General features: G+C 37.9%; 1 protein-coding gene across 1 annotated transcript in view; it reads left to right on the top strand.

Annotated features, from left to right (window-relative positions):
- LPIN1 (lipin 1) overlaps positions 1–24,060 on the top strand; it is a 38,386-nt gene that overhangs the window by 9,175 nt on the left and 5,151 nt on the right. The window contains exons 6-17 of the mRNA XM_035895319.1: positions 1,399–1,708; positions 3,232–3,325; positions 4,711–4,898; positions 6,047–6,140; positions 7,532–7,601; positions 10,479–10,571; positions 11,959–12,035; positions 14,064–14,208; positions 15,837–15,985; positions 17,648–17,734; positions 20,654–20,806; positions 22,671–22,785. Of these exons, the coding sequence (XP_035751212.1) occupies positions 1,399–1,708; positions 3,232–3,325; positions 4,711–4,898; positions 6,047–6,140; positions 7,532–7,601; positions 10,479–10,571; positions 11,959–12,035; positions 14,064–14,208; positions 15,837–15,985; positions 17,648–17,734; positions 20,654–20,806; positions 22,671–22,785 (1,575 nt within the window). The remainder of the gene's footprint in view (positions 1–1,398; positions 1,709–3,231; positions 3,326–4,710; positions 4,899–6,046; positions 6,141–7,531; positions 7,602–10,478; positions 10,572–11,958; positions 12,036–14,063; positions 14,209–15,836; positions 15,986–17,647; positions 17,735–20,653; positions 20,807–22,670; positions 22,786–24,060) is intronic.

The raw sequence follows: 24,060 nt of genomic DNA on the forward strand, positions 1-24,060 counted from the left end.
GAGAATTGTATCTTGCTCCTCAGGAGGTACAGGAAAGTGCCTTGTGCCGTGGATGTTCTCAACACTGATCATATACAGTAGAATATGAGGAAGTACCTGAAACCCAGTCTTCTAAAAGTTAGAAGTTTGAATAACATAAAGTAAGACCCAATGTCCCTTGGTAAATGGTTGAAATTTATAAATAGTCTCAGATGGAAATCAGGTGCTTGGCATTAGCAGTGTGATTCACAAAATTTAAAATCGGTTGCTCGAGTACCTAAGCATCCAGAAACACCTGCAGTTCTGCATCCCTGCATGCCCAGACGTGCTGTTCTCTTGGCTGAGCTGACTGGCTTGGTGCCTGTCTCCTGCCTGAAGCCATTTGGCCCAGTTAGATGGCAGGATCTGTAGTGTGCCAGCAGCATCGTCTCCTGCTCTGCAGTCTCGTCTCCTGCAGCTGAGCGCACTGCAGGTCAGTTGGATGCTGGCTGGCTCCTTACGATAGCTGTGGAGTCAGAGCATTCATACAGGGAAGGGGAGACTTAGGGCTTACGCCTGCCTCAGGGTGTGAGAAATAAAGATGAGGTTCCCGTGGCATATTGCAACTGTGAGGGCAGGGATGGTGCAGGGTTTGGCCCCTTCTCCTGAAGGTTGGCTTCTCTGCAGAAAGGACTGCAGGAGTGGTGGGGTCAGGAACAGTATAAAGAAACAAAATTCCTGCTTTGCAGGCAGTTGGTATCTTCAGAAAGAAGACTTCTGCATTCTGGTGGTGGCATCAAAATTATAATGGCACTGTTACAATTTATCTTTAATTCACTATTGGTAGCTAGTGACAAAAGCAGGGATGGGAATCCAGAATCCTTAATTCCTTCAGAAGAGCTCTGGCCTCTCCTTTAGTAGGCCAAAGATGAGCTGTCCCATCACCTCTGCATTATTCTCATTATGTATATTACAAGAAAATTGGGAGCTATTTTCTGTAAATAGAGAACTGATTTAAGTGCACAGGTCCAGGCAGGAGTTTCAAATTGGCATTTCCAGACTAGAATTCAGAGTTTCCTGTCAGTAGATCTGGGTGTTTCACTTTTATCCCAGTCACACAGCCCAGTGTGTATTGCACATCTTATTTCTGGAGGGTTTTCCCTCTGCAGTCCCTCTCTATGTCCCTAGCCAAGCTATTGAGAGTTTATCTGGCCATACCTGAACTGGGGATTACACTTTGGATGCTGAATTTTGTGCAAGTAAATGCACAGCAGAGAGGTCTTTTGTACACCGTAGTCTCCACCTCAGTTAGTGTTGGCTTTCTGCTGTAGTTGGTTACCTTGAGAATCTGGTCTCACTGGATTGAACAGAACTGGTTAATCTCTAGTTGTTGCATTTTTAAAGAGCTTTTCTTTATAGCAATCTGGTTTTGTCTCACAGGCCAGTTCTCCGCTCAAAGCAAAGGAACCCAGCATGGTGGATGTAAATCCTTCTGAAAGCACTCACTTTCGGGTCATCCAAAGTTCTCCTATAGAGGAGTTTAACACTGTGTCTCCTCTGCTTGCCCTTGGACAAGCAGATGCAGCAACTGCTGATGAAAGTGAGCCCTTACCAGCTGAGACAAATAAGCCAGAGACTGAGTCTCCAGGAGCAGCTGTACCACCGTTGCCTGCCAATGAAGAAATAAAACAATCTGCAGCTTGCTCAGCCCAACCAGCTGGCAAGACAGATTCCCCTTCCAGAAAGAAAGGTAAAGCTGTTGATTCTGCACTTTTATATGTATGATTTTGTCTATAAATTTCATGGTGATAAAGCACGTCATTGTCATATAAATTAATCTGTGCCTGAAGGCACTTTTGGGTTTGGAAAGGAATAAGCTTTGTAAAGCACCTTCAGAATCTGAGCTGTGCAGCAGGCTGTTCAAAGGAGCCATGTAGTAAGGTAGAAGATTCTCCTTGGTGTGGGATTTTTGGCATCACTTTGCTTATGAGCAAGACCGCAAAACTTGCTGCAAGTTCATCCGTATTTGACAGGTTCAGAGATTTCACTTTTTGGTACAAGCACACTGTAGATCTGCTGGTCCACCTGCTCTGACTGCTTTCAGAGTCGTTATGTGTTGCTGGTAATTGTGGAACCTCTCTGCTCTAGTACAAAGTTGTAGTATGTCTTTTGCACAAACAACAGATTTGCTATAAAATAAGGTACTTTTGTTTCACATGAGCAATTTCAGTTCCGTGTGGTACGTGTCCTGTCCTGAATTTGTGAAACATAACTCTTGTCTTCTTTTCTGCTTCTTAATTTCTGGGCTCTATATCCATGGTATTTTATAATAAGTGTTACAATCTTCACATGAAACTTACTTGCTTACAGATGCTGTGTTTTAGAGCTCTGATGGTTCTATGATTGTGGAAGCCCTATATAAGCCTAGATTGTGCAGCTGCTTTTTAATCAGTAAACGTACCAATTTCTTAGCCACTTCCCTATGCATTCCACTGTCTTTGAAGACAAAAAAATGACAGTGTTACTCTGCTTGCTATCCAGTCTTTACATAACTTTTTTTCTGATTGATTTTCTGATGTTTGATGTTGGAAATTGGGACAGTGAGAAGTTGTGGGTTTTAGAATGAAATCCAAATTAGCTTTTGGCTTTACAGTATTTACTTGTCTAGGTGTACCAGCAACAACAGGACGGTGATGGCTCTGTGTGTTGGTACTAGTGAAAGACCTGGGAGGGTTGTCTTATCCCCTGCAATGGTGCATGTGCATGCACAACGCATCAGCTGTCTGTGCTAAACCGCAAGTTGTCTCCATAACAAGCTAGTTATATAGAGTATTCATGACTATACTACAGTCTGTTGTGTTCCTTCCCTTTTGCAAGGGGGGATTGAAGATTGGTTCTTGGAGATTAAATGCACTGATTGCCTTACTGTGATAATAGGCCTATGCAAATACTCAAAAGTTTTCCTGTCGCTGTTTGCCTATAGTGACCACTGACTTCCTATCCCAGACAAAACCACCGGGAATTAGGAGGCTTTGGTTTATCTCAGAACTAGTCCTCTGCTGCCCCATTTTTTGTATTCCAAGTCTGAAAAATGTATATCAGCAATTTTGTTTTGAAATTTTTGGCAGTACCAATTTATACAAATACAGTTCACAAATTATTGTAAGTGTCTGGTTTCTCGATCTTAAAATGAATAATTAAACAGTAATAACAATTCTGGATTGTTACTCAGAAAATGCTCATTAATAGGCTTATTTGTGTCATCCCTTACAGACAAACGAAGCCGGCATCTTGGTGCTGATGGTGTCTATTTAGATGACCTCACTGACATGGATCCAGAAGTTGCTGCACTTTATTTTCCCAAGAAGTACAAGTCCTTTGCTTATATTTTTACTATTTAAAGAGCTCTTGTCACCTTCCAGATTTAGATCAAACTCTTCATTGCCAACCAGATAAGACCTCTTTTTTAGAATCCAAGACAAGGTGAAGGCAGAAGGAAAATAAAACTCTGTAGAGAGGAGTATTAGAGCTTTTGGAAGGCCCTGCATGTGGGCCCGAGAAGTGTGCTTGAAACTGATTTTCTATTTTGGTCAATTAAGCATGATACATTGATTGTGGATTGTTATGTAACGTACACTGGTGTTTGTGAGTGTTACTCGCATGCCCTGGGAGACCAGTCGGCCTTGGGATATATTTATCTCCATGTCCTTGCTTATTACTGTGAAGAACATATCTTACTGCTAACAGTATTAGCACAAAGTTATTGCTTTAATGTTGTTCTACGATGGGTGACCATCTATAAATACAAATGTTAGAAAATAAGTTTTGGAAGACACATGATCGATTTATTTATGAAGATATTGCACCCCAAACATATGATTTCCAACTAGTTCTGATCTTTACTAGAGCCTCTTATAACATTTATAGTCCTCTTTCCACATCATACTCTAGTAATTTGAATAAAGTCATTGAGCAACAGCTAAAGTAGCTTGCATATTTTATTTTTCCTTCTTGCTTGCTTAAACTCAGCTGTTGTAATACTAGCATCTCAGTAAAACTGAGAAAGACTAGTAATATGGAGAAAAAGGAATTTTTAGCCCAACTTTTCTCAAATGCATTCATATAAATTTGGAATGGAAAGCAGAATTGTTTGAGCCTGCACTTTGTTATCATGTCTCATCTATACACAGATTTTAAATGGGTATAATGATTGGTTGTTTCTTAAAATTTTAATCCTGGTAGTTTATATGTAGAGTATTTTATTTATATACATGTGACATAAATACACAAACATACACTTCCTTTGTTTTGGGTTTAGCTATTGGTTTATATAATTAATATACATTAAATAATAAACTAATATGTTTATTCTTGTTCCTGTGTGGGAATAGTTCTACTATATAAACTCTGCTTATAGTAGTGTTATTTTGTCTAAGATTGTACAGTTTGTCTTATTTTTCCTATCTCTTGTAAATAAGTGAAGCTATAATTATGCATGCCTAGTTTAGGCAAGTAAGTACAAGCAGTCCATTATTTGAGGGTACCTGAGGCCTATACTACTTTTTTTAAAAAAAAGAAAATTAAGGCAAAAGCAAGCAGTTTTTGTTTGTTTGCTTGCTGGGTTGTTTTTTTTTTTCCCTTTTTTCCTAAGTGCGTGTCAGATGTAAACAGTGCTTGTTAAAGGGAGCGAATTTGGGGAGCGAATTTGGGGATGAATAAATGAAGACTGAATTAATAATTTTTCTTTTCCAGTGGGGATAACGTCCAAAGCAAGAACACAAACGACACGGGGCCGCGGTCTGCCAGCCAGTCTCCGCAGTCTGTTGGGAGCTCAGGTGTTGACAGTGGAGTTGAAAGCACCTCGGATGGAATTCGGGACTTGCCCTCCATTGCCATTTCTCTCTGCGGGGGCCTTACTGACAACAAAGAAATAACCAAAGGTACAGAATGACTTTCTGGATTACATACATGTGCTATCAGCCAAGTTTTAGCATCCTAGACTGAGGAAGCAGTGCCCTCCTGTGGCTGTACTCAAGAATGTGTTGAGAAGATAAATATTGTCCCTGTAATGATAATTTTTCATACTTAAAATAGTAGACCTATAGGACTTCTGATTTTTTTTTTTTTAACAGGTTTTCATAATTCACTATATACTATATTTTTTGAAAGTATTTTCTTGGTATTTTTATTTCCCGATAGCACTACATTTTGTATCACAATAGTGTTAATGGTACTTTTGCCACTTGGTACAGTAAATAGCTGGGAAATTGACAGCTGTCGGTGTCAGGAATGACAAAGGTGGCCTGTAAATGGGCACACTAGGAGGGGGAGTTGGAAACTTCAACCTGAGTGCCTACTCAACCTCCAATTTTATGTGTGACTTAGATAAATCATTTACAATGCTTTGTGTCTTAAACTTCCAGCTGCATAATATGAAGATAAATGTGTTAAGACTTGCACCTTCTGCAGTAATATGTCATCATAAAATCATATAAGCCTGATGCTACACTGATTGCTGTTCAGGAGCTAGTTATTAAAACATTTCAAATATACTGTGATTTATTGGAGTCGTGTTGTTATCGGGATCGCTTGTGAATTACGTACATTTTGTGAAAGGAGTCACAACCAGTGGAAGGGGTATTTATTCGTAGACATTTTCACTTTGCTGTAGGCCTTACAAGTGATCATTAAGTTTCTGGCAGTGGGTTTACATATGCATTGAACCCATCAGTTTCTGCTCCTAACTTGGACAGCGGATCAGTGAAAGGCATGACAAAGTACTTTCTTGCCTTGTTTAGAAGCCTGATACTCCTCCCTCACAGTTCCATCCCTGAGCTTTCACTTAGCTTGTATTTTGAACAGGAAAGACACCCAGCACCCGGGACAAAGAAACCCTCAGCATCTTCTGAGATTGAGAGTCTCTGAACATCTTGCTTCCCAATTACTGCTAATCTCAGCACCCTAGTAATGGAAGGCTGACCCTGAATATGAAACCTGTGTGTCTGAGAGATGCTAAGAGCTTTAGGTTGGTGCTTCTCAGGCATCTATAAATGCATGCTTTACATATGTAATTTTTTTCCCTCCACAGAAGAATTCTTAGAACATGCAGTAACATATCAGCAGTTTGTAGACAATCCTGCTATCATCGACGACCCTAACCTCGTGGTTAAGATTGGAAATAAGTAAGTATAATTCAGGGGGAAAAAAATATTTTTGCTGTTGTAACAAAAACACTTCTGTGGCACTTCAGTGCATTAGATCAGTTTAACCATAGCTGAAAAACAGATTTTGAATGTTCATAGTTTAGTTTCATGCAGAGTCAGCTCTCTAGTGAATTCATGCTCTTCTAGTTACCTTTCTTCCTTTAAATTGAAACCAAAGAGCAGTCTGAGATGACCTGTTAGAGGTAACTGATGCAACTTGAATTTCAAGAAGTTAGTTTTAAATGCTAATAGTGTTCACACTCAATTGGCAGAGTAAAAATGAAATAGGATGTGAACTTGCTAAGGCTTGCCCTGAGCCAGTTTGAATAATTAATATTTACAGGGATATGGCAGTCTGCTTGCAAGCACTTTGTACCCAGAAGTTTGTCTATATATACTGAATATTTTGCGTATATGCCTCTGTGGAGGCATTGCTTTTCAAGACTTGTCAAACTTCACCCACCAGGTGTGAGACTTCTATTTCTGCAAGGCTAAGACATTATTTCATATGTTTATATTGCTGGTAGCAGTGCAGCACTATGGTCTCTGCCAGATGCAGCTTTTCGGAGGGTGTTTTAGCTTGAGAGCTCCTTGCACATGGCATACAACGCTGCAGAGTAGAGGAGAGATCACAGCATTGTGCTGCGCTTAGAGGTTAGGCTGCCCTTTAGTCATAAACATCACCCATACAAATCTGACATGCCTGGTGCGTCCTTATGCGATAGTTTGTATTGCGTATGTTACGGCCTCATACCTGACCTTCTCTGTGGTCTGAGGTGAGTCACTTACTGCTTCCCTGCCATAGTTCTCTGAATTTGATAGTAATGTTTACCTGCCTACTGATATGTTGGGAAGAGAGGAGTACTTAGTGAGGATCTTTCTTCTGTATTCTGTGGCTGCCTTGTGAGCTTCAGCTTCCCTAGACAGGTGGATGATAATAGTGTTCGTCCTAACGTCTGTACAAGAGTTGACCCATGTTCAGCACATAATAGCAAAAGCTTGACATCCTACAGACTACAGCCCCTAACTTTTACGTAGTTCCTTGATGGAAAAAACAGTGAAAACAGCTTGTAAAAAATGTAGCTGATGCTGTGATAATAAGGCATAGTAAGGACATGAGGAATGTGTGACAGATACCCTTTCTACTTAAGGACCTAGCTTCTCTTGCATACCTTGAAAAGTATATGCTGTAAATACCTGTGAACATACTGTGGAATAAGGTGGGTCTACTATTACCGATGCAGGCCAGAGTTTGACCTGTGCTAAAGAGGCTTTGTGGCTTCAACCTGGCAGATGATAAATACTAGGTAGATTGTGAATTGGAACCTTGGGATTACAAAATGCAGTAATCATCTCTTTTGCATGCCCAGGTACTACAACTGGACGACAGCTGGTCCCCTTCTGCTGGCAATGCAGGCATTCCAGAAACCTTTGCCAAAGGTGAGATTGAACATGAAGGTTGGTCAGAGGAGGAGTTGTGACATTCTACCATTTATTAAGGCAGGGAAGATGATGTTGTACAAGAGAATCTGCCCATCGGTAATAGCTGTCCACACATAACCATTCATCTGGCTTATGCTAAGGGCTAAATAAGCAGAACTAAATTTGGTCTGTGAGTAGTGTTTATTTGCTAGGCTAAGATCATTACAAATATTTTGAAGAAGGAAAACTTCCTGTTTTCCTTCATTAATATGGATTGTAAGCATAAATTATATTGACCTATGTTAGTGTTTGCTGTAGCTGAATACTTGGTGACTGCTTTCCATTTTATCTGTATACAGCGTATATTATTAAATAAAAATAGAGGCCATTAATTTTAACCTCAGTGAATGAGCTTTAACTGCTAGATAAGGAAGGCCTGTAGCTTTCTGGTTTTCTATTTCTCGGTTGGTTGTTTGTAACCCACCCAAGTAGGTAGCGGCAGATAGCTACGAGTATGTGACAGCTATGTATGTTGGCTTATATTAAACGTCTTGATGAACTTAGTCGAATTCCATGTGACCTGGTGCCACGTAGATGCTCAGGACAGAAATACATACGACTGTAAACATGTATAAAGAAGTAGTATTACCATTGGCACTATTTTGTATCCAGGTTAGCCATGGATTTAATAAATTTTAGAACTTAAACTTTCCTTCTGCCATTTGCAGCACTTCACGTGTCTTTGGGTTTAATCTATGTGAATTCAAATGCTATCTCTGTTGCCATGAATGTGGAATTAAAAATTTCTTCAAAGCCCGGAATGCTCTCTACACTGTGTTCTTTTTTTAGTGCCAAGTTACCTATGTACGCAGTCATGCGTAGCTGCACTGCAACATCCCAATAAAGTAAATTGATCCTAAAAGTCCCAAACATCTGGTAAACCTGGCTTGAATTTCAAGGAGCCAGATGTTTTGCACTTTACTGCAAATATTGTAGTAATTATCAAAGGTGGGATTCATCCCATGGAACTGAAATGCCTGCAGAAGGTGTATAGTTATCCTACTCGGTATTTGTGGGGCAATTGCACAGAGTGATTCAGACTTTGATAGGTGCCCATTGGGTCTTCAGTGGCAATAAAGATAATGCAGGGTAATTGCATTTTTAATTAAACACTTTGATACCTGAGCCAGATATTTTGGGTTTTGCCTATGATGAGTAAATGGAAAGAATTGGTATGAAATATTTTTGCTGTTAAGGGAAATGGCAATTCTTTCAACAGCATTGTGGTTATGCCATTATTCATATAGGTTATCGGTTAAGAAAAGTGTTCTATGAGTATGAAATTCAGTGTGTTCATTTTTTTTAATGGCTAACTTATATTCTGAATGCTGATAACTTTCTAGGTGTTGCAATTTTAATTTAGCGGAGAAGCCAGTTTATATAGCTGGAAGAGTATGTGATTGGGAAGGTTGCTTCACTGAACTGTACCTCTGAAACTAATATTACTCATTTATTCTACCAGTCATCCTACTGGTTTTCTTAATGACTTGTTAATTAGAGTTTTGATTTGCTGTAATAATGGAACTAAGGGATTGGAATACTAAGTTACTTTATCAAAACAGGCTTTATGAAATGACTGAAAACTGGAGTTTTTGCAAAAAAAAAAAAAAATCACTTATGTTCTGCATAATACACTTAACCACATGTCTAATTGTAAGCATGTGAATTATCTTGCTAAAAGTCAATGGGGCGCCTGCTTGATGTTGTCCATATGTTTGAGAACCTCCTTAAATTGTAGCCATTGTTCTCAACAGTGGCATTCCATTCTCAGTAGCTCCATCTGCTTCTTGTTTTTCTTATTTTTGTTTAAAAAGTTCTCAACTTATTTGCTCTACTTTATTCCTCTGTCATTTCTTTCTTTTCTTATATACTTTAGACAGCGTAGTGAAGAGAACCTATGGAAAACTGGGAAAAAGGATGCCTTGTCCTGTACATTAGCTAAACTTAACCCTCTCTCTTAACTGCTAAGAGTTATTGGAATCAGTGATTATTATATTTTTTTTTAAATCACTAATTACTGTAACAGTTTTATTTGGTGACTTTGCTTACAGTAGAGGCTATCATCTCAGAAAGCCAGTGGCTAAGCTATTCTAGAGCGTACCAAACACTGTGGCCACCTTTACTGTAATATTTTGCTCTTTTGGTTTTTTTGCTTGCTCTCTGACTGAAAGAATTCAGTTCTTTTTACAATGTGTAAGACTCCAGTCATTATGGGTATTGAAAGAAACTTTTTTCTACTGAGGTCTAGTATATATAACCAATGAAAAGTAGCCATGGTTTAAAAAAAAACAGTTCTAACGCTGTCGGTCAAATTCATAGCATCATACTAAGCTCCTAAAAGCTATTAAGAACTTTGGGTTTTTTTTTTCTAAACTGGTCATTAAATATGAACGTTGTAGTTATTTTTAAATTAGAATAACTATCTTGCATGTGGGTTTGTTACTGGTTTGCATGAGAGCTCCTTTAGGAAGTGGTATTTTTCTTTTCTTTTTTTTAAATATAATTTGCACTGAGTAACTTCAACTTAAAACCAGTAGGTCCTCCATTCTAGACATTATACTAATATCTATTTATGTTTTTTTTTCTTCTTTGGTTTTATCTCTTTTTCATTTTCCTTTTAAAAATACCATAAGTATTCATGCTTAAGTTACTTCAGAGCAGCTCTGGATACCATTAGATTTTGCTTTAGTAGAATTTATGGTCCACAGACAGTATGTTTACTTTTATTCTATTTATTATCAGTTAAAATTGTGTGTTTGGCACTTTCTTTCATTTACATATATCAGGTTGTCTTTTGTTTTGGGTTTTTTTTATGTTACCATCCGTTTATCACAGGCCACTGTGGAATCTATAATGAGGGACAAGATGCCCAAAAAAGGTGGAAGGTGGTGGTTTTCATGGCGAGGGAGGAACAGCACTATTAAAGAGGTAAGTGTAAGAAGGATTTCCTTCTGGTCGCAGTGGGAAGGCTGGGTACCTCCATATTCATTCCTTGGAACTTTGTTTCTGAGAGTAACTCAATATTCAATTTGACTGAGAATATACACATTAAAAGATGTTTAAACAGCATCTAAAATCTGACTTCTTTTTACTTTAGAAAGCTTTGGAGCAGACCCTACCTGAAACATTTGCCTGCAGTGTTTTGGTCCTGCATTTATTTTCGTTACACAAACCTGAGGCAGTATTATCTAAAGGATTAAATTTGTGTTTGGGAACCTAGAGTTGAAGAGCTGTGCCACTAATTTAATGGTTTTGTGCAGATTACATACCTTTCTGCAGCTTTCTTTTGGTAGTTGAACAGACATATTTGAGTAGTGTGAGCTGTAAAATTCAGCAAAACCTAAGATGGAAAACTGACTATGTATTAGTTTTAAAGTCTTTTTGAATTTTTCTGAGCATTAGAAGTTTGTGGTAACAGTCTTAAAGCCATGGATGAACATTAAAGAACAGTGAAGAAAGCAAAACTTTATATGAAATATTGATCTCCTGTCTAGACATACTTAATCTTTAAAGTTGGCTAATAAAACCTCTTCATACTAATTTATACTACTGAAGCATTAGTACTTGAGGGGAGAGAAATTACTTCTAATACATTTTTATGGTTGTGCCTCAGTCGATGAACTTTTTTAGCCTTGCATGAAATAACCGTTGTACTGATCTGTGGGTATGGGCCTCAGAGCATGAAGTTTTTAGTTTGTTGAAGCTTTTAGGATTTCTCTCTGAGTGGAAGTATTTAGTTATCTCTAGAGCTGTGGCAACTATAAAGGGATAAGGGGAGGTGTTGTTGTTTGTGTGTCTCATAAAATCATTCACTATTTTAAAATGTGGTGGGATGAAATTGATAGAGCTTAGCATCTACTCAGGGTAAAAGCAGTTTGGAAAGCTTTACTGAATTCAAGATTTTAATGATTCTATGAAAGGTAATTGTATTTTTTTTTTCTTTCTCCAGAGCCATACTTTGCTTTTTCAGGTGAAATCTAGCTATTTGAGGTGCATGAACTGAGTAGTGATGGGATTGATCCCAGAACTTCAGCTGTGCTAGATGTGAAATCTGTATTTCTGTACTACTTCCATGCAAGATTAAATCTTAATTCTTCTTCCGAGTTTTATATTTGAAATTTTTAGTTCTTTGTTCAGCATTTATTCTTTACAAAAACCATGAAGTTTCCTTTGTCTACAAGCAAAGGAAATGAACATGCTGTTGATTTTTACCAATTCTGTACAAGACAGAACTTGGTTTTCAAATATTTTTCTGAAAACATTTGCTCTTTGCCCAGCAGGAGATGCAGAGCTTCTCATACTTATATTTTTACAGGAAACAAAGCCAGAGCAAGGTATGAGTGGGAGTGGACTTACAGGAGAAGACTCTTCACAGATGAGCATGGCAAACAGGTACCCCCAAAATTATCTGTACCTGAAATGAGCAGGAGTTGCCATTTAAAAATGAAAGCAAGCTACCTCTTATATTTGAGCAAAGAAATACTGTGTCAGTGAAATATATTTAATTTGTTATTCATTACAGCAAATAAGTGGAGATAAGAAGGCTCTACCCATGGCAGGGTTGCAGACCTTGCAAGCACGCTCTGGCATTTCTGTGGTTTGGCTGGCAGCTCCGTGACACATGTTCCAGCCCCTTGAAAACAAACAATAATTGGAGCAGTTTGCTGAAGCTATATGTATCTCTCTAGAATTTTCAAGGGAGCATCACAGATGACCTCATGCTGTTGTCAGATCCCAGTTGCTAAAATTTCTGATCTACTTATACTTATGGCCTGACAACTTGATTTGTTTCTGCCTATTTTGGGAAGTTCAGGGGCCTAAGACTTTCCAGACTTTTTTTTCACAGTCAGTAGTCATGTTTTTCTATTACTGCTTTCAAGGATTGTAGAAATTTCTTCCTTCTCATGCTCCAAACTAATCATAATGTATGTCTAGATTCTCTCCTTCAGGAGGGTTCCATAAGATGATCTTTAACTTGCTTTGGAGGGATGAGTTAGCCAGGGATAGCTCTCCTACCTTGCCCCTTTGCTGTACGTACAAATCTTACTGTAAAGGCAGCCCGTCCATGTGCTGTCTGCACTTAGAACTGAAAAGGGTCAGATTCAAATATGCTTTATGCTCATTAAGTTCAAGGATCACATTTATGAAACTGTTATTCTTTCTGGAGGTCAGCAGCTGCAGTCCAGGAGAATATGCTAGAAGGAGGATTCTTCATTCTGTAGGAGACTAGCTGTTATCTCTGCCTCTCTGAGCTTGAGAGTGCCACAAAATATAAATGTGAAAGGCTGATTTTCCTTTTAAGGATGACAAGTGACATTTAGGTCTGTTGTTTCTTACATGGTTGTTTAAAGCTTATCTTTAAAGTGGGATTAAGACTTCAAGCAGACTAGATTCTGTAATTGTCGTTCTTTGTTTAAATTTTAACTGACCTTAGAAATCTGTCATTAAGAATTTACTGCTTGCAAACAGAATGTGACAAGTGGGATGTTGAGTAAAGCTTCTGAGATCCAAGGGTACAAAGGATAAGATAGGCTTTTAAATGTTGCTAGTCATGACATGCAGTACCTTGATATTGGGTCAAGACTTCCTAACATCAAACAACATCTAGGTGTAATCGAAGTAAGAACCCAAATGCTGATGAGATTTGTAGGAGCTGAAAGGATATTTTACCTTCTACCTAAGGTGGTAGATCTTTTTACTGTTAGGAAAACTTTTTCTCTGAAGAAAAACATCCTTAGCAAATTTCTGAAGAAGTGGTTGTAGCAGAAAAAAAAAGTAAACATTACACTGATGTGTATTTGAACAGAACTGTGTAAAGGAGCTCAGGTTTTATGACTTTTCATCATCATATCCTGAGTGGGGTAATCCTGCAAATCTTGGAAAAGAATAATCCGATGATCTAAAGTTGCTCATTGAAAGAGAAGGGGGATTTACTTTCTATAATAAAATTTCCATCACCTGGATTTTTTTTATTAATTGATAAATTATTTGGGGGAGGGGGAAAAGGGAGGAAAAGAAGGCCAGCATAACGAACTCCTTTTTCTTCGTCTGAGAACTGAGAAATCTTTGTAGTTATGGTCTCTAATGGTGGGGGTTTTGGTTTTTTTACCACTATGAGATTTTTGAGTCAATATGGTACATTAATTTACATCCGTTAAATTTAAAGTAATGAAAACTAGTTATAGACAAGTGAATGGCTAGAATGATCCAAGTATGAATAGTAGGGAACATGCATGAATGAAAATTCAGCACTTCATTGATATATTTAAAGCCATGATGTGAATGACCTCCTGTGAGACAGTACTTAGGAGCAGAGAATCAATGACTTATTTGGTGACTCACTGTTAATGCATTTTTAATGGATACTGAGATGCATTTACTGATGTGATAGCATCATTTTCTGTGTGTGCAATGTTCCAGAATAAAAGATGAATCTTCTTCAAGCGATGAAGACCCTAGAGCTGCCAAACAAAACCTCGGGTCATTACAAACCAGCTCAAGTCATCTTTCATTATTGTCTGGAATCAGTTACAAAAAAACACTTCGACTCACTTCTGACCAGCTTGTGAGTTAATTTTACATCCTTGTCCTGAAATGTCATTTCTAACACAACATGAACAACACTGTTACTCAGGCTTGCAAAGCTTAATTAGCTCTTACGTCTTGCATTTAATTCTCTCTCTTACTATATTTTGAAAAAAATTCTTTTCCCTTCTCTTTTCAGTATTAAGCATGAATGCTGTACCTTGCAGCAAGTGCTGGGGTTCAGAGATTGGGAGACATAGGATCCCATTTAGAAAAATATCAAAATGAAATTCCAGAGTATGTATTTGTCACCTGAACAGGTGTACTGGGAACAGTGTCTTTTTTTGTATTGCGTATAATGTGTATATGTCAACCCACAGGCCTCTCTTCTTTTGCTTTTTTTTTTTTCTTCTTTTTATTCATCCTTCTTTCCTTTTCCCTCATTCATAGGCAGATAGTCACATTTTACATAAATACAATTTTCTGTTAGTAGCTTCTGAAAAAGCTGCTTGTGAATTTACTATGAGGCCAGGCTCTTAATTTCTTGGGAGCCAATTCTCTTCCTCTGTGACAGAGGTGTTTTGACTAATGATGACAAAACTGTAACAGTTTTGTGTTCTGCACGTTCCAATTTGATCTGGAAAAATGAGCTATTTTAGGGAAATACTTTTTGTCATCTTATCTACAGCCAATTAGTTTTCTGAAGGAAACCCATACAAGGCATACAGCATTAAACAGCCCATCACTCACTGCCTGAAGTGTTTGTAAGAAATGTAGAATTTTTCCTAAGAGACAGATGGGATGTGTTGGTAATTTTGTATAGCAAATGGAAAGTAAGGGTTACAGAACTGTACTGATACTTTTCAGATTCAGAAACCTTGCAGAAAGTAGCTGAAGCTAAAACTACTTTTAGATTGGTTTCTTGCTGAAACAGTGGGTGAGATTCATCAGTTACCCATCAGTTGTTCTGCATTCCCACCTGCTTTTTACTTTTTAACTAACTGAAAAATCACAGTGAAATATATCTGAGACAGACACTTAAAGTATTAAACTCCTGCAGGTTTTGTGAAAATTAATGGTTAGGTCCGCAGTTAGAATCAAATCAGTAGTTTCCTGCCCAGCATGTCACTAAGTGACACAGGAGACAGTGGGAGGGAAGGGCAGGGAAGTGAGAGAGTTAAGGAAATTTGGTGGAGACTGAAGGGTAATAGATCATATGGTATGAGAGGTGGGTTAGTATAGGAAAGAGATGTAATGCCATAGGACACAAATCCCCATATAAACACTCTTAAGTGGAGTTCATGGAACTCCCGTTACCCACATTTCTCTCTGCATACGTATCTATATCTCAGAATGGACCCCCCCCCATAGGTAGTCCCTATTCCATAATTCGTTATTGTTTATGTGAACTTTTGGGGATTTTTTTTTTTTTTCATATCCCTGACTGTGAAACAGATTTTTGTTTTTGTTTGTTTTGTTCTGCTCTATAAATCAGTGCCTAATGTACACCACACAGGGCAAACCTCTGCTATCCTGATTTAGACAATAGCTCTGCTGAAAGCAATAAGATTCAGTGTGACCAAGGCAATGATCATCTGTGGCTTTGTTTGCACTGTGTCCATTTCACATGCTCAGTTTGTTGATTATCTTGTTGATAATGTCTTGCAGAAAAGCTTAAAGCTCAAGAATGGCCCCAATGATGTGACCTTCAGTGTTACAACACAGTATCAAGGCACTTGCCGTTGTGAAGGCACCATTTACCTATGGAATTGGGATGATAAAGTTGTTATTTCTGACATTGATGGAACAATCACACGGTGAGTTCATGAACAGGGAGAGGCTTTATCTGCAAGGACAAGTTGTCCTTGGGACTAAAGGAAAAAGTAATTATCAGGGAATTTTGAGTCACAGAATCATCATATTCTGGTGTTGGGGGGTGGTGGTGGTGGTGGTTTTGTGGGGTGGCTTTTTGGTTTGTTTTTTTGTTTTGTTTTGGTTTTTTATTTGGCTTTCAAACAATGCAAGAATCATTAGCTGAATTCTTAATTTCGTAAAGACGCTTGCCATATGTACCCATTATTCATCACCTATTGGTGTTCCATGATAGTATTTACAGTAGTATTGGAGGACCTTCTCCAAAATCATAACTTTTTTGCTGCATCACACTTAGGAAGTGCACTGGCTACATTAAAAAGAACAAACACACGAATTCTGCTTTATAAAGGTATTATGGGGCCATTCCAGTGAGAGGCATTATTATTTAGAAGACGAGACTCTGAAATCAATGTCAAAATTAAATTTGATGAGAAGTTTCAGATTAGTACTTTGGGTAAAACCCACAATTTTGGAGTGACCAAAACTAATAACTTACTTGCTGATTGATTGATTTTATTTATTTTTTTAGCATCAAGGAAAACAATTGTGTGTGGAACAGGGAAACATAATAAAAATATAAGCATTTTCTTTTGACTTTGTAAAATGAAATGCTTAGATTTGTTTCATGACCAATTTCTTTCAAAACCAAACTTGGCTATATATGATTAGAAAAAAGAACAGGGAAATATAATTTCCAAGAACAATGAGGTACATTAAAATACGTAATTTAAACTGAAACTCTTTTCTTCCTTGTGATTTATCCATTGTAGGGTAAACCTGGTTTGTTTTTTTTTTTTTTGGTGCCAGCATAAATTCATATCCCACCCTGCTTTGTTTTCTTAAGCTTCAATAAAGTGAATGGGATTTACTCTTTGCTGTTGAACTGATGAGAGAGTTACGGAATCACTTCACCTTATAATACCATTGCAAATTCATCCTAAGCCACTGCCCAGTGTTTTCTCTCTAAGATGCAAGACACTCAGGGTGTGGATTTCTTGTTGTGTCTCCATATAATGCTTAGTCAAGTGAGGTGCTCACTTGTTTGAATTTCTAGATGTTATTGTAGTGTAATAACTTTCATGTAAAGTGGGAAACACATTGAAACCAGTACAACTTTCACAATACTTTATATGTGACCAACTACTGGCTTTATGTGGAGAAGTTAGTTTGAAGTAAGCTAGAATGTCACTTCTCGTGCTTGTAATTTCCCATAAACTTCCCTTATGGGTAGATTTGTTTTATTTAGAAAACATTTACTGTAAACCTCAAAAAGTATGCTTAGTACTGGCTGGCCTACTATACAGGTCTGACTGATAGCCTATATGCCGTAACTTCCATGTTACCTTATGGATCACTAGCTTATCCACAAAGACAAGTCCTGGGCCACAAGAGTAATTAAAACAACATGGCCGAGGATGGGCATGTCAGTCTGTCTCAAAAGGGGAATAAATTCATCCTCTTCTGATCACAGACAGTACCTTATAGAAAACCTTATTTTCCTTTGCCGCTAGCCAAATGAGTTAATGGGGTTTGTATTAGCTGCATCTGTTATTATAAGTATTGGGTTTTTTTCAGTTCAGTTGTGTTGTTTTTCCTTTATTCAGGTCAGATACTTTAGGTCATATTTTGCCAACTCTTGGCAAAGACTGGACACACCAAGGGATTGCGAAGTTGTACCATAAAGTGAGCCAGTGAGTATTCAGTAAATCTGTTCATGCATCTGTGGCTTGTTTGTGTTTATTCATTTGCACAGAAAAATTAAAATTTCTCTGAGCTTCTCTTAACCTATAAGGGTGACAATTTTATCAATATCTCATCACTTCAGTCATGCTTACACAGTGTAAACATCTGCTGTGTGATATCCAGAGCAAAACCTGCTTTGTGATATCAAAAGCAAAAACCCCCTACCAACAGGAAGTGATTGCTCTTTCAACCATTCCAAACACATAGCTACAGTTAGTTCCAAAAAATATAGTAATTTGAGTGAGTTGTGCAGTGGTAGCAAGTGGAACTTTCTTGCAAACTGGGAGTTGCAGCAGCAGTAATTCGTAAGATGCTGGTAACACTTTGACTTCTCTCCTTGTTGAGGGAATTGTGAAATGCATAAGGACTGTTTAGCCTAGGGTGGCCACTGTAGGTGGAGTTCTTCTTGCCAAACTTGACTAACCCGGAGCCATGCAGGGGTGAAATCTAAAACATGTGAGATGAATTCATTTGGGAGAGTTCCCTCTCCTTCCAGCAAGCAGAAAGGGAGATCAGTGAAACAGCTTAGACTTGAGCTGTCTAAACATTAGGCTTCTAGTCAAGCAAGATAAATATCACCCTTAAAGCAAAGCACAGTGTCATATCTTGAGTAGAAACACCCATTTTGGATACTCCCTGCTAATATTCTTGTTGCTTTATTTATTGTAAAAATAATGATGAGCTTCAGAGACATTGATGATTGTCTTTTGCTACAGATGATTATACAATTTATTTTGTTATTTCTTTCTATAAATATTTGTTGTTACTCCATTATTAAATTACAAAGTTAAGAAGGATCAGTCAAAATACTTTGTCATTGGTTAATTTTGAGAGTAGGTCTTAAGTAAACATTGCTTAACATTGCTTAACATTGCATTAAAACATGCAATTTAAAGGCATTGAAAGTCAGTAAGACATACGCTGTTAAGAGCCTGAGGAACTGGCTTTTACCTGGCAACACCAGCGTGGGCTGCTATATTATAGCTTAGTAGCTGATCTGCACTGGTGCCTGTTGTTCCACAGTCATAAATACCTTGTGTGCCACTGTGGGTGCAAGGACCTGGTTTCATCATGTTTACCTGTGGCTTGTACTCTCTGTGTACATGTATGGAGAAAGCCAGGCATCTTCAAAAACTAGTTGAATATACCTGGTTTCTGATGATGTTTTGAAAGACATGGTTTTTTTCCACTAGCTATTGAAGAAATATTGGGCAAAGTAGATCAGCTGTCCTTTAGGTCAGTTAATGTCATTAACAAGGAGAGTATCCTGGTATGAGCTAGAACGATATATTCCAAAAAACCCAGGGATATTTACTCTGATGAATATGAACAGGAGAAAAACAATCAAGCCGTACCAGCTCACATGGGGTGCTGTTGGGAATGCTTCTAGGTGAGCGAGGGTAGTGCAAGAGTGTACAGGTGTACTGTTGGTCCCCGGATACATTTTGCAATGTAGTCAAGCTGTGTGTACACTGAAGAATGGAAGACTAAGAGGATGGTGGATTTTGTGATTAGCAATTGAGAGAAAAAAGGAAATGAGGAGAAAAATTAATTGATGTCTGAATGGGATCAGATGAAGCATCTGATATATTGTGATGTTCAGATTTTAACTTTCACAAGGAGGATTACTGATTGCTGTCTGTTCAGGTTGATATTTCTGCATTACGCAGAAAATAAAATTTGTTTTCTTTTATTACATTAAATTCATCTGTTCTTATATATTCAAATTACTGGAAATGTTTAAAGAGCCTCTGGTACACATCACAACTGTCCCCTTAGTTAATATGATTTGTTCTGTGTACTAGTGTAATGCTAAGGTTTGTTTATTGCTTTTTGTTTTACATGGATGATGAATTATAAATTATGGATGATGGCATCTAAATTATGCCGTAGACACTTGTCTGTTCTTTTATTCTGTATAGACATACGTGGTCACAGAAAAGACAGGACAGCCTGGGAATTCACATGCTGAGTGGTATTTAGTTCTGTGTATAACCTCTGCATTACATTTGGTGAAAATGTTAATTAATTTTTTTAATTGCAGTTGTTATTTCTATGCCTGCCAGCATTGTCAATTGTTAGGGCTTTGGTGATCATAAACATAGGGGGGAAAAAATAGATATGAGTCATGTTGTTTTTCAAATTACAGAGTTAATTATGTAGGGGCTAGATATTACAGCTGAACACCATATAAATGTTCAATAGTTAGATTTAATGACCATGTGTGCACTGAATACAGTATTTATTTTATGAACAATAATTTCTTTATAGGACTTGCAGAGCAAATTGCTATTAAGTTGAACTAACATTATTGGACTCTGTTCTATCGTGAACAGAACCAAGGGTAACCTATGACTTCTGCCGAAGCTTTTATTTCAATGTCAAGTCAAGGATTGCTTCTCTTACTGTGTTTTGAAGTTCAAATTTGCTCTGACTTGAACGAATATGCTACTGTTGCAGAGGCCCAAGAGCCAGGAGTACAATGCTGTTAATACAGCAAGGTTAATACACCATTGTCTGCTTTCTGCCAAGTGTCTTCCTCTTAGCAGATGCCATTTCAGTTTATTCTAGGGAGTGTGGTTCCACTCTGCAGGGGCGGATAGAAAACCATAAGAAGTCATAAGCCATGAGAAGACCAGAGATAAATGAGCCTACTTTAGGTATAAATCACTAACTGCAGTAGAGCTAGATGGATTTTCATATCCAAGTTTCTGGCTTATATATTTTTATTCCTTTTAAATAAGTCTAGGTTAAACTTAAGTCTGTTTAACAGTCATGACTTGATTCATGTGAACCACACAAAATTATTAATGTCAAAATACCTGCTTTATTTTTACAGTACTTTCTTCTCTTATTTCTGTTCACAGAAATGGATACAAGTTTTTGTATTGCTCAGCACGCGCTATTGGAATGGCAGACATGACCAGAGGATACTTGCACTGGGTCAATGAACGAGGAACTGTGCTGCCTCAAGGGCCAGTGTTGCTGAGTCCAAGCAGCTTGTTCTCAGCTTTTCACAGGTACCGTAATGTCACTTTTATGCAGAAAGAAACTCAGAGGTTGGTGGAGGCTGAATTCTCAGCTTTTTTTTATGGGAGTGCTTGAAATTGTTCATAATGTTTTTTCTTACATATTGGTGCAAAATTCCATTAAGAAGAAATTTTGTTAGAGACAGACCAAAATTCAGTAGATTGTCACATTGCTCAGTTTATCTTTTAGATATGCCTCAATATACATCTGCATTCACTGTTTACCAATAGGTGCTGCCTGTTGACTTCACGTGTTTAACATGGTGTGTTAATTTTTAGCTATGGGAAAAATGTTCACATATTAACAACAATCACTCTTGTCTTGACTTGTAAGATGTTCGAATTGGCATAAATATTTTTTTGTGGAAGAATATTACCCGGTAGGTTTTGAAGAAATTCATGTGAAAAAGAAAGGAACTTTTTATACTCCTGACTTCACTGTGGTATTCTGTGTGGACAATGTTGTTCTTTCTAGGTGTTGAACTGTAATAATCTGTGCTATTATTATTCACTTATGAATATTGTACCTTCTTCCTAATTCAGTGAAGCATGTCAAGTGATTACTGAAAATATTTTAAGCTGCTAAAAGCTGCTGTGACAGGATATATTTCATTAGAATTTTTAATGGAAGGTTGTTAAGATGTTCTGATTGAGTGACATGCTACAGGCTGTCTTACCAGTCATGTTCTAAATATAAGAGACTGTGGAGGTATTATAGTGCACTTCTTAGCCTGATTAAATAATGAATGCAGTGAAAGGGTAGTTACTGTTACCTTATGCTCCTCATATCTAGAAATGTATTTGTAGTGATACTCTTTTGGTATCTTTTTTAGACTAAAGAATGCCCATCTTTCAGCGTACACTATTGTAACTGCTGTGATGTGTGGGCAAGAAGTGACTTTGTTGTTATACATAGATTTAATTATTGTGGTTTTGAGGGCTTTGACATCATGTGTATGCCAGACTGTGCTAAAGAGGAATAAAACCATCTTGCCTCCTTCTCAAACTTCGACTTATACATGGAGCTGCTGTTCCAAAGGGCTGTATTACTGCTATGAAGCTTCTGTACTACTCACATCTTCCTTGACATATGTGTTGGTGCTAGGATGTTGGATTTTGAGGTTCTTAAGGGCTTTTGTGTGATGCTGGCATCTTCCTGTGTTATGGGAACTCCAGACTCTGCCACCTGTTCAGCCTCCTTGCCAAGAGAAGCTGTTGTGAAAGGGCTTTTGCCCAGAGATGAGATAACTCCTCTGTTCATTAATGGAATTCTGTATTCTGTAAAGAGCAACTGAAGAGAAATAGATGATTCCTTTATTGCTTAACTTTTGCTAATTAGCGGTGATGGAGAACCCTGACTGTAGAAGCATCTTAACAGGCTGAGGTGCTTCTAGCACATATGGTAATTGCAATCCTTTAAAAAAAAAAAAAAAAAAAAAAAAAAAAAAAAAAAAGGGTGGGGGGGAAGCTATATACAGTAAAGGCTAATACAGTCTATGAATCATTCTGTAGTTCTCAGGAAGAAAGTTTACTTGATGACAATTTATGTCTCATAAGTTTTTATTTAGCAGTTACTCCCTGTAATCAACCATCTTTGCCCAGTCGCATCTTTACAATGTAGGCTTCAGTAGATGTTCCCTTGCTTCAGAGGACTTATTTACTGTGCCCATTATGTAAGCTTGGGAATGCTATTTTGTCTTCATGGGCACTGTGATTTCCAAATGAAGATCTGTTGGAGAAGGGTGGGGGTCCTGTATGAGTATCCAGCCAGGTGAAAATGTAGAATAAAGAAAAGAAAGTGGTTTGTGCTGTATTTCATGTGTACTTATTCAGCCTCCCTTTTTTATCATTTCAGAGAGGTGATAGAAAAGAAGCCAGAAAAATTTAAAGTTCAGTGTTTGACAGACATCAAAAATTTGTTTTATCCTAACACCGAGCCTTTTTATGCTGCTTTTGGAAACAGACCTGCTGTAAGTAATAGCTGAATTTATTTCTGTTGCAGAGAACAGAAACGTTACTGGTATTACATGATTCTGTTGCATTAGAACTTAGAAACTGTAAATAGGAGTTAAGAATATTTTATTAAGCCCTGTAAAAAGGAAAGTATAAAGGTTTTTCCTCAAAGATCTCACAGTGTAGGATGCAAACAGAGATGGAAGAGCAGCAAAGTAACTGCATTATATCTGCATAAGTTAGTATAACAGTAAATACTGGTTGAAATCCTAACTGAAAAATCCTTAAGCTTGGCTGAAATCACTGATCTCATTTTATTCCACACTGATACAGTGCCAGTGAGATACCTGTGGACAGACAGAAAATTTTTGAGATGAATATTGGTGGGGACTTACTCTTCAAACTCTTAGGTACATTCAAAAGAGCTTGGATTTCCCACTGAAATCAAAGGGTTCTACTTTTCATGGGAAGTGATATGTTGTTTGACACAAAGAGGGGAAGACAGCTCTCTATTGCCCATTTGAAGGCTGTATAATTGGGCTATAGGCTTTTCTTACTGCTGTCCTAGCCCAAAGAATACTTTCATGCATCTAGAAAAGGAAGCAGTCACAGAGGCAGGAACCCTGGCATGCGATTTTTCCCTTCTTTTAAACTGTTAAAGTGGTCCGAGAGACTGTTTTGATGCAGGCAAAGAGCAGTGTTCCAGGCAATTTCTGGATATAATTGCTGTGTTTGCTTGGGGCGTGGACTCTTCCCAGTGGGCATTTAATATAGCATTTGATATAGCCATATTGGGGGGGGGGGGTGTATGTGCGAGTGTGGAGAGGCCGGTTTGGGGTTTTTTGGTGGGTTTTTTGTTGTTTTTTTTTTTGTTTTTGTTTGGTTGGGGTTTTTTTGGGGGGGGGAGGGTATAGAGAGTTTAATAATTCTGACACAGTGTCAAGAGATTTCCAAGTCTGAGAATGGGCACTCTCACTAGTTTACTAGTGTAGATAACTGTATAGCTGCCTTTGAAATCTTTGAAAGTATCCTGCTCGCAGAAGGTTATATATATATATAAGACCTACTTTAGATGTTTACAGTTTCACTGTGCACCTAAATTCAGATGCTAACTAAATCAGGCAGATGGACCCCTTATTTGTGCCCAGGAGATCCTTAGAACATTTGGTACTTCCACCGGCTCTGTATTGGCATGTAGTATTTGCTGTAGAAACTGATGTGTAGTGTAATAATGTGTAACAAGTAACCTAGTAACACCACGGTGGGGTTTATAGCTAAGGACTGTTGGCATG

This window comes from Egretta garzetta, unplaced genomic scaffold (genome assembly GCF_000687185.1).
Source record: "Egretta garzetta isolate BGI_Z169 unplaced genomic scaffold, ASM68718v1 scaffold15, whole genome shotgun sequence".
NCBI lineage: Eukaryota > Metazoa > Chordata > Aves > Pelecaniformes > Ardeidae > Egretta > Egretta garzetta.